The sequence below is a fragment of the Sciurus carolinensis genome, chromosome 1 (assembly GCF_902686445.1).
Source record: "Sciurus carolinensis chromosome 1, mSciCar1.2, whole genome shotgun sequence".
NCBI lineage: Eukaryota > Metazoa > Chordata > Mammalia > Rodentia > Sciuridae > Sciurus > Sciurus carolinensis.
Window position 1 is genome coordinate 99,901,057 of NC_062213.1, and position 11,627 is coordinate 99,912,683.

The window sequence follows — 11,627 nt, forward strand, 5'->3', positions numbered from 1 at the left end:
CATGTAGTCAGTCTTTGATAGAGTACTTCTATTCCTACGGTTAAGTAACTATTTAAGTCATATTTTTAAAAAATTAGGTTAATGAGTCTCTCCATCCTGACCCCCCACCTCAACTCACTCCAGACAAAAACTGAAAGGCCTGTTGCTAAAACTATAGCATCTGAAACTGAAAAAGGTTCTGTCATGGTTTTATTTTCTCTTTATGGAGCAAGGCACTGCCCTGAATCTATCACAACTAAGCCTACAGCCTGGGGTGAATACCAACAGGTTTGGAGGAAAAAAACACAATCAGGATGAGCAAGACGGTAGGCGACATAAGTAACATTAACTGGTCAAACTAAAATAATTTTATGAATTAATTTTGACCTTTAGAATTTTTGAAGCCCATAAACTATGCCACATCATAAGACAACATGGATCCTACCTTTGAAGAGTTCAGTTTAGTGTGAAGAAAGAGATAAACACATCACTATAAGATAAAATGATCAATATCCATAATATATAGAAATGTGTATACCATGCTGTTGTAATACAAAGAAGGTAAGAATTATATGTGCTTGGAGAAATCACAGAAAGCCTTATAAAGGAGAGGATTTTTTTTTTTTTTCTAATAATCACAGATGCACTAGTGGAAAGATCTTTGAACCATAAGTCAGAAGGATTTTATCCAAGTTGTGTGAGTAACTTAAACATTTGTATTTCTTTCTGCAAACTATCTCTGTCTCTTGGTGAAAATCAAATATTTGTGCAATTGCTTTGTAACTGAGAAAAAGACAGTAAACAAAGAAAGTACTGTTGATTGTAATTCTGGATTTTTTTTTAATAGAAAACTGTTTTAATATACAGTTTCTTCCTCTCAGTTATGAGCACTATATTTCCTTCATCAGTTCTTCTTATAATTAAGAATCATCTTTACCAGGCTTCAGAAAAGCTTGTGTGAAAAAATTCTTGGGCAAAAGATCTTGACAGTACATTAAACCACCCACTGAGTGGCAGGGCTGAGCCAACTGGATTCCTAAACTGGTGAAGAAAGAATTTCTCAGAAAAGGGGAAGTTGGGTTGAGTACAAAATGTCCCTTATGCTTATAAACATCAACACAGTCCAATTTTTCCTTCATAGAAAAACAACCCATCATCTCTCACTGCTCCCTCACTGATGCATAATTGGGCGATAGGCTTTGAGGAGAACTGGTTATGCATGTTAAAGTATAGCAGAAGGTACTGAAGCTGGGGTTTAAAGCCCAATGAGAAACCTAGGTTCTGAGTTGGTGACATATTTTGTTCCCAAGACATTTATTAATTCAATGTGTGTTTACTCTGTGACATGTACATTAATAGGCTAGGAGAACCCAAAGATAAAAAAGAACATAGTTTCTACTCTCTAGGAACCCATTGTCTTAAAAAAAGGTCAATTTGTATGTAAGTGCTATAAGAGAAATATAAATAACATGCTATGGAATATTCAGAAAAGAATGAATCATCCAGACACTGTGGTACACACCTGTAATGCCAGGGACTCAGGTGCTGAGGCCAGAGTACTGCAAGTTCAAGGCCAGCCTGAGAAACTTAGTGAGGCCCTGGCTCAAAATTAAAAATTAAAAGGGCTAGAGATGTAGTTTGGTGGCAAAGTGCCACTGGGTTCAATACCCAGTACCAAAAAAAGAAAAAAAGAGAATGAAATCATATTTAGTTGTAAGGTAAAAGATTAAAAGATTGGAAATCAAGGTTTCACAAAGGAAAAGTCATTTGACCGTCTACAGAAGCGGGTATAGGGTTTCTAAAAAGCAGAGCTGGGGAGGGAAGGACAGGTATTCCAGGTAGACAGAAAAGAATAAGCAAAGACACAAAGGCAGAGAATATATTAGGGGAACACTAAGTACTCATGTTTGGCTGAGGTCTAGGGTATATGTATGAGGAAGTAATGGAAAATGAGTCTGAAAATTTTGGTTGAGGCCATTTTGTGAAGTCTTCCAGTGCCAGGTTGAAGCATTTGAATGGGATTTAGTAAGTAGGGGATTTTGTAGTACCACAGAAGCAGACAGGAATAAAATTGTGTTAGACTAGTCTAGGTACAGTCTATAGATTATAACAGGAAGACTAGTCAAAAGCTATTAAGGTAATCTAGAACTGGGTCTAGTGGTACATGCCTGTAATCCTAGCAGTTTGGGAGTCTGAAGCAAGAGGGTCATAAGTTCAAAGTCAAGCTCAGCAACTTAGCAAAGTCCTAAGCAACTCAAACCCCATCTCAAAATGAAAAATTAAATTAATAAAAAGGGCTGTGGCTCAGTGGGTTGAGTGTTCCTGGGTTAAATTCCTGGTACCGGGAAGAAAAAAAAAAAAAAAAAAAGATAATCTCAGTAAAAGTAACAAAGACATGATGAACCTGAGTTGAGGTAGTGAAATAAGAAACAGGAAATAAGATTCTATAAAGATGTCCTCAACAGAAATTGGCAATAGATTGGGTATGCAAATATCAGAGAGGATAGACTCAAAGGCAATTTCTGGATTTTAACTGATGACTCGGGGAATGTGTAATGGTTCTATTTTTTTAAAGAAATGAATTTGAGCACAGGGGAAAGATTTGTGAATTAATTACTGGACAAATTGAATTTGAAATGCTAGCTGGAACTTTGGAGACAGGCTAAGGGTATAGTACATATTTTAATGTTATTTACACAGAGTAATGCACAGATGGGTAAAATGAAGAATAAAACTTAAAGAAAGAAAAGGAGAGGGCCAAGAAGAAGCCCTTGAGAGGAAAAAGAAATGGAGGGGGGAGAGGGAGAAGGAGAAATAGAAGAGGAAGGAGAAAACTGCTAGCAATGAAGGAAAGCATGAAATACAAATGTAAATATGTCTGTCTAAATTTTTTTAAAGAAAAAAACACTGGAAAATTTGAAGAAACCCTTTTAGGGGTAGTAGAAGCCAGACTACAAAGGGATAAGTTTAGTAAACAGAGAAAGCTGGTATAGGTTATTCTCATAGGGGTTTGACAATAGTTGACGCCATGGCACATGCCTATAATCCCAACAATTGAGGCTGAGGCAGGAGGATCCCAAGTTCAAAGCTAGCCTCAGCAATTTAGCAAGAACCTTTCTCAAAATAAATAACAGAAGGGGCTGGAGATACAGATTGGTGAAATGCACCCCTGAATTCAATCCTTGCACCCCCCCACACACACAAACAGAAAAAACATAAGGTATTTTGATACAGAGAAATACCACTTTCATATAACTTTTATTACAGTATATTAGTATTCTAATTGCTCTATTTATGATTATTATCGTTAATCTCTTACTTCACCTTTTTTATTAAACTTTATCATAGCTATGTATAAGAAAAAACATAGTATGGGGTTCAGTATGATCTGCAATTTGGCATCCACTTGGGTACTGAAATATATTCCCTCTGATTAAGAGGGGACTACCAATAAGTAAAGCTAAATTTAAACAACAAAAAGCACTTGCAAAGCATCCTAGAGATAAGAATTCTAGTATTAAGAATTCTGGGTTTAGAGAGTGGCTCCACCAGATACTAGCTGTATCTTAAAATATGTCACTTAACCAAAATAAGGGAAGTGGTCTTAAAAACAAAAACAATCTAGTGGAGTCCCCTTTAACTCTAAAATTCTCGAAGTCTTGCCCTAAATCCTTTATAAAACCATTATGAAGATCAAACAAGATACTACATGTCAAACCACTGAAAGTCAGGATAATACATTAAAACATGTAGATCATACTTTAACTGGACAGACCTGGATTCAAGATCTTACTCTACTTACAAAATCTATGACCTCAGGCAAATTATTTTACCCTTCTGAGCCTGATTAAATTAATATGGAATCACAAGGTTATTGTGAGAGTGAAATGAAATAACCTAACCTTAAATCCTTTCTGGAACAAGATGATAAATGATTTATAAATAATATTGACACAAATAAAGAACTGAGTTCTTTATTGGTGTTCAAAAATAACAATTACTTAAAAAGTCACTTTAATTCTAAGATACTATACAATTATTAGTGTATTCTTATTTATCTATGATTTGGGGCTATATATACAGTTGTAATCTTCAATCCCACATTTTCATTCAAAACTTATTTGAAAGTGGGAGGGTAAGGGTAAAGAAATATTTAAGGAGTGGAGGTGACAGAAGAGATTAAAAGGACAAACGAAGGGATTTCTTTTGCTTTGGGAACTGAGCCTTTAGAGTCCTAAATATTTGTCAGGCCAGAGGTTAAAGAAAAGAGACAGGCAATCACTGCCTTGTCTGTCTGGCAACTGTGTTGCAGGTACTTCTATCCGTGAAAGCTTTGGCTGTGTATCTACAATAAAGCCAAAAAAGGCCAATCACCACTTAGTTTCCTTTTGGCACTGGGATGGAAAAGGGTAAGGAGCAGGTAAAAGATGACCTAACTTGCAAAACTACTGGACTGAGTCCTACTTTGCTGTTCTTCCTGGGTCTGTTCTTTTCTTCATACCCCATTAGTATTCGTATCCTGTTTTTAGGACAGGCATTTACAAGATACTTTTCTTTGACTCAAGAACTGAAAAAGAATAATCAGGAGACAAATTTCTATCAGAATACTGGGTTATAAGGTGAAAGGTTATAAACAGCTATATCCAGGAGGCCTCCATTTCAGAACATGCCTTGGCTGCAGGCCTGGTACGCAGGCAGCTGCTGCTGCCAAAGTTAAACAGTTTTTTGGCATCCAAGAAAACCCAGGCATAACACAGAGCAAACAAGTGGTCTATGCCGAGTTCCACAAAAAGGGAAGATAAGAAAAATACTAGTATCTAAAGTAGAAACTTAGAACAAGAGAGAATTGTTAAAGGATTTTTAGAAACTCAAAAATTCACTACTTTGTAGATGTCCCCAAATAAATAACTATCACTGTTCCCTCTCCCCTGAAGGTGTCTCAAATCAACACCATCCTGATCTATTACTAGCTACCTTTCTTCTCATCACCTCAAAAGTTATGTAGGTAAGCCTGGTACAGTGGTGTAATCCCAGCAATTCAGGAAGCTGAGGCAGGAGGACCCTAAATTTAAGGACTACCTGGGCAATTTAGTGAGACCCTATCTCAAAATGAAAAATAAAAAGGACTGGAGAGATAGCTCAGTAGAAGAGTCCCTGAGTTTAACATAAATAAACAAAATCACTTTAGTGAGAACCCCACCGTCCCTGTTCATAATAATCAATATTGTTTATCAACTGAAAACACCTCAAGCCTAGTTGGTTAACTTTCTAGAACAGGGTGCCACCCCAAACCCACACACCCGAAGGATCAACATGTTCCTGGGGTTTGGTGCTATATGTGTTTTCCAACAGATTCTGAGCTTGCTTAATATTAGGGTTGTGCTGGAACTTGTTAGCCTTAGGGTGTCAACCCAGGTAGGGTGTATGAGGAAGGAAGAGAGGGATTCCTAACAGCAATGAATAGCTTTCTTTTTTGCTGAGAAGGTAGGACTTTTAAATACTTCTTATTTACGTCACCGTCTCAAGCATGGGTACAGATAAGGGAAAAGTCTAGGAATCAAAGAAAGTGAGTTAGAGCCAGTGTGGTTGTACATGCCTGTAATCCCAATTACTTGGGAGGCTGAGACAGGAGAATCACAAGTCAAGGTCACTGGGGGCTGGGGAGGTAGCTAAATGGTACAACACCTACTCTAACCCCAATTCAATTCCTAATAACTGAAAACAAATCAAATTGCTGAATTGGGGATGTGCCTCAGCAGTAAATGTTCACCCATTGTGCACTAAAGCCCTGAGTTCAATCCCCAAAACTATGAAAAGGAAAATAAAAGCAAGAGAGAGAAGGAAAGAAAAGGGAATTAGAATCCTTCTTTCTCTACATACGTTTTTCTTATTACATTTAGGAAACATTTCTCAGGAGTTGGCTCCTAAGGCACCTTGTAAATAGGGAAAACCCTCCCTGGACAGTTAGTTGAATGAAACCAACAGAGAACGAGGAATCAGGATCCCTTTCAGCTAAAACAGTGCTCTGATGACCCTACCTTCTCTTTCCTTTGGGATTTCTGAAGAGCTTAGGGGAAAAAAAAAAAAAAAAAAAAAGGTGAGGAAACTGTTCCTTCAAACAGGTGTATGATCATCTTTCACAGACACCTCAGTTATTAACAAGAGAACTGTCTTGCTTTTAACCAACCTGAAGGCTATGATGAGTGTGGGACAACATGTTTACGAAAGTACATTTAATTTAGTGAACTGGGAGAGGGGAGGAAGACAAGAAAAGAACTTCAGGAAGAGAGTGAAAGAGTGAAACAGTCTTTCCCTTTTTTAAAAAATTTCCTTTCCTTTTTCTTTCCTGGAGAAGCAGGGAGGGAGAGATCCTGAGAGTGTAAAGGACACACCTCACTAAAGAGGTAATGAGGTAAGCGGGGAGAACATACACAGTGTTCCCCAACTTCGCAGGTAGACACTGAAGAGATGAGGGGATAAGCAACAGGATGTGGACACTCCCTTACTATTTCCGTTCCAGAGAACAGAAAGAACAGAATGGAGGGTACGTGGGATGAGGAACAGCGCTGGCACATAGCCCGAGCTCCAGAGCCCCAGAGCCGGAGGCCACTTTAGTCCTATATAGCGCTTTCCAAAGAGGGCTGAAGAGAGTGTTTAAAATGTGACCAATTCTTCCCTTCAGAGACAGCAGCTTTTTGTTTTTAAGTGGAGATGCGGGGCAAGAAGACAAAGGGGATCTTCCTGAACACTAACATCAGCACTCCCCTCCCTCTGTCCCAAACCTGAAGTATTCTTGGAGCTATGGGGTTGTTTTTCACAGACTTGCGATTTGTGGGCCAGGAATAAACGATCATCTCCAAATTCGTTACGCAGGCTTACTACTGGCCATGAAATTCTCTCATAAGCACATTTTCCTTTTACCTTAAGAAACAATAATAACATCGCTGCAAGACCAAGACCAAAAGCGTCCACATTCGCCCTCCGACAGCCACTCGCCCTGGATAGATTTCAGGGTCATTGCGAGCCGGCTGCCAACGAACCCCGGGGAAGCCGCTCCCGCAGCCCCCTCCAGCCCCGCCTCCCTGCGAGGCAGCACACCCGAGCACAGCAACCATTTCCTCCGCCAGGAGCACACCGTGTCCACGCGCCCTGGGTCCTGGCTGATTGGTCGAGCTCCTGGTAAACAAGGATTAGGCAGCCAATGGGAGAGCTGTGCACGAGGGCAGCACGAGCCTCCAGGCAAGCGCTCGCGTGGCCCTGCCGGCTCTGGCTACTATATAGAGCAGTTTCCGGCTTCTGCTTGAAACTCTTCTCTCGGTTTCTGGGTAGGGTTGCTAACAGCCACCCCACCGAAATCTGGAGCTCTTCCTCGGCGACGGGAGGAGGAAAGGAAAGAAGGAGCTTGGCACAGCCACCAACTTGAAATTTTTAGACACCTTTTTGGAAAACTTAAAATTCCCTTGTGGGCTTTTTAAAATTTTATTATTAAAACCCAGCCTGCTCAGGACACCCTCATTCCTTAGGAAGAGTGATATTTCTTGTAAAGATCCCTTCTTGGATTTAGGTTTTTGACTCTTGAGCCAACTCAGCCCAATCATGGTGATGTTCAAGAAGATCAAGTCTTTTGAGGTGGTCTTTAACGACCCTGAAAAAGTGTACGGCAGTGGGGAGAAGGTGGCTGGCCGGGTGGTAGTGGAGGTGTGTGAAGTGACTCGAGTCAAAGCCGTCCGGATCCTGGCTTGCGGAGTGGCAAAAGTCCTCTGGATGCAGGGATCCCAGCAATGCAAACAGACGTTGGACTACCTGCGCTATGAGGACACGCTTCTCTTGGAGGACCAGCCAACAGGTAGATGACCCAGTTCATTTTGGAGGGTGAAAGCTAATTAGAGATTGGAAAGGAATTCATACTAAATTTTTTAAGTTGTTCAGTTTGAGTGGTTTGAATTAAGTGTTGCTTTCTCTATTTGTTTTAATTTCCAAATGTGTCCCTAGCCCCCAAAAGGGTGGTTTGTACAGTTTCTTACAAGACGATCCTGAGAGACATTGCCTCAGTTCTTTAAAGATTTCTGTATACATAAATTACTCATTCTTTGATTCCTGGGGTATCCATCCTGGGTGAGCCTTTCAGCATTGCAGAGCTTTGCAAGAAAATGAAAATCTTTCATTTAAGAATGTAAGGGATAAAAATAGAGGTGCTAAAATATCCTTGTATGCTGCCCAAGCATGCCTTATCACAGACACTTTTTAAGTATAACAAGAAACGTAATGAGATTTGCCTTTCTTTCCCTTCAGGTGAGAATGAGATGGTGATCATGAGACCTGGGAACAAATATGAGTACAAGTTCGGCTTTGAACTTCCTCAAGGGTAGGTATTAGCTAAATGCATTTTGACTCTGCATCTCTAAAAAAATCTCTTTCCTTTGATCACTTACTGTTTTTGAAGAGCATTTTAAAATTGTTTCCTTTTTTGTTTTGTTTTGTTTTGACACAGACCTCTTGGAACATCTTTCAAAGGAAAATATGGTTGTGTAGACTACTGGGTAAAGGCTTTTCTTGATCGCCCCAGCCAGCCAACTCAAGAGACAAAGAAAAACTTTGAAGTGATGGATCTAGTGGATGTCAATACCCCTGATTTAATGGTGAGGTTTACTTTAATACTCTTATTTTCCTTGATCACAATATGATAAATAAGGTATCTTGGGCATTAAATTAAATCATCTCAAAACACTATTGTCCCTTTCTACATAGGCACCAGTATCTGCTAAAAAGGAGAAAAAAGTTTCCTGCATGTTCATTCCTGATGGGCGAGTGTCTGTCTCTGCTCGAATTGACAGAAAAGGATTCTGTGAAGGTAAAAACCTAGTGCTTAAAATGGTGGACATATATAACAAAAAAAATTGAGTTTGGGGCTGAGAACTTGGGATGGGGCAGAGATGTCATTAACCGTACTGAGTATCAATGTTTTTTTTGTTTTTTTTTTTATTGCTAGGTGATGACATTTCCATCCATGCTGACTTTGAGAATACTTGTTCCCGCATTGTGGTTCCCAAAGCGGCCATTGTGGCCCGCCATACTTACCTCGCCAATGGCCAGACAAAGGTGTTGACTCAGAAGTTGTCATCAGTCAGAGGCAATCATATTATCTCAGGGGCATGTGCGTCATGGCGTGGCAAGAGCCTTAGGGTGCAGAAGATCAGGCCATCCATCCTGGGCTGCAACATCCTTCGAGTTGAATATTTCTTACTGGTGAGTGGGTCAGGGATGTCTCTTGGAGAGAAATTTCTCATCTGTCCAAACAGTGGTGGTCTTTCCAGACTTCTTATCTAATTTACTGTTACTTTTCTTTCTAGATCTATGTTAGTGTCCCTGGTTCCAAGAAAGTCATCCTTGACCTACCCCTAGTAATTGGCAGCAGGTCAGGTCTAAGCAGCCGGACATCGAGCATGGCCAGCCGAACCAGCTCTGAAATGAGTTGGGTAGATCTAAACATCCCTGATACCCCAGAAGGTGAGCCAGACCTGATGTCTTGTCTTCTTTACTCTGGCCTTGTAAAATTGTGATATCTGGCATTTCTTGGCTAGGCTTCTTAGTCCCATATTTTCTCTTTATAGCACCTCCTTGCTACATGGATATCATTCCTGAAGATCACAGATTGGAGAGCCCTACCACCCCTCTGCTAGATGATGTAGATGGCTCTCAAGACAGCCCTATCTTTATGTATGCTCCTGAGTTCAAGTTCATGCCACCACCCACATATACTGAGGTGAGAATTGTCATTTTTTACTGTTAACATTTGTCCTAAGCCTTTTATAGGAAGTTGACTTGGAGGGATTGCTAAATAAGCTTCATGTTCTTACCCAAATTAAAATGACCTCTTCTTTCTTCCTTCCAGGTGGATCCTTGCATCCTCAACAACAATGTGCAGTGATCAAGTGGGAGAAAAGAAGCAGCTGTACCTACTTGTTTCTTTCCACCTCTCTTCCTGGACTCTCACTTTTTTTAGAGACTTAAATAGTCTCTGCAGTGAGGTGTGGGTCCACCCCAACCTCTGACTCCCCAAAGTAGGAGGTGTTCAACAGGCAATCTTCAGGCCTCAAGTGGTGCGAACTCATCCTCCACCAGCGCCAACGTTGTGATATAGGAGCATTTGCTGGATGGGCTTAGAAAAATTCAAGCCCATCCGATTTTTCAGATCTCCTTGAAAACTGAGACATTTTCAGTAATTTTGAGTGTCGGGATAGAAATGGCCTTATTGGCATGGTCTTCCCAAGGGTTTTTGATGAGAGTTACAGATTGTTATAACAACTTCAAACCTTGAACTACTGGTTCCACATGGAACCAGAGCCAATTTAGCAAACTAGAAAAAAGAAAATCATGGCCAAAATTTTGGGAAACAGGAAGTTCTTAAAATTGGTGTTCTCTGTTTTGTACACTTATAAAAGAAAAACCCTCCAGGATTGAATTGGTTTGGGTTTCAGAGAGGTGCTTCCCCCGTGAATTATAGGAAAACTGCTTTGAGGTGTCTTTGCTTAGAATGTACTTTAACTTTGCTTAAAGCAGTAGTAACTATACCCCACCAAAGGTCTTAAAAGCCATTTTTAGAGCCTTTTGCACTGTGTTCTCCTGTTGCAAACTTATTCATATAGGAGAATCTGTTTTTCTTTTCAAATGACTCCTTGGAATTGATTCTGAGGTGATGTTCTTAGCACTTTAGTTCCTATCAGGTTTTATTCGTTTTTTTGTTTTTTCTCTTCCTGTCTCAAATGTAAGCTACTGGTCTACTATGTCTTTAGGGGTAAGCATAATGACACACTCAAAAAAAAAAAAAAAAAGTGTTACTATTATTAATTTTGAGACTTTGTCCCAGTGTATGGAATTACATAATTCTGACACTCTAATTGTATGAATGGGTTGCTGCTGTCAGCCTTGCTCACTGTGACTTCTCTAAACTCCGAGGAGGAACTCTGAATCAAGAAGCCCCAACACTGTGATCAGAGCCTCCTGACACTGCCATGAGAAACTAGAGGGCAAGTCCTTCTGCCCAGTGTTAGGAGAAAGGGATATTAGCCCCTCTCTCAACTGTAGCCACTAGCACTTGGCCAGTCACCCTCAGCCATAGCACTTTGTTCGCTGTCCTGTGTCAGAGCACTGAGCTCCACCCTCTTCTGAGAATTATTACAGCCAGAAACTGTGGGCTAAAGGTGATTTCATTTTTTTGTTTTTGTATTTTACTTGTGTATCTTTTTGTATGATAAAAATTATATTTTGTACTTAACCAGATATATTTTCACCCCAGTGCGGGTATTCTTTGTTTAAAAAATAAAGTTTTTTAATTGCAAATTTTTCTTGTCTGTGTCTGTGAAGTGGCATTGGAAAATTATTAGAAAAAGGGTATGCCTAAAGAAACTTTCTCTCCTTCCCAATTCATATTACTAAAAACGATGTGGAAAGAACACTCCCCGTTAATCCTAATAAACATAGGGTGCAGGTAGGAGGAATGAGGGAAGGGATTTGAGCTAGTTTAGTCTGTTTTTGAATTCACTAAAGAATTGCAGTGGAATCTTCTAGTTGTCTAGGCTAATTTTTTTCACGTCCATAGGTAACCATTAAATTCTTTCACTTTTGGAGGACATGAATTTTAAACAGAG

General features: G+C 39.9%; 1 protein-coding gene across 1 annotated transcript; it reads left to right on the top strand.

The window, feature by feature from the left end:
* The first annotated feature begins 7,284 nt into the window (after nt 1-7,284).
* Nucleotides 7,285-11,324, top strand: Txnip (thioredoxin interacting protein). The gene is made up of 8 exons (XM_047543348.1): nt 7,285-7,825; nt 8,272-8,344; nt 8,471-8,618; nt 8,728-8,830; nt 8,969-9,225; nt 9,330-9,486; nt 9,591-9,742; nt 9,872-11,324. Exons 1-8 carry the CDS (start codon nt 7,576-7,578, stop codon nt 9,905-9,907), a joined length of 1,176 nt encoding a protein of 391 aa, XP_047399304.1. The 5' UTR covers nt 7,285-7,575; the 3' UTR covers nt 9,908-11,324.
* The last annotated feature ends 303 nt before the right edge of the window (nt 11,325-11,627 follow it).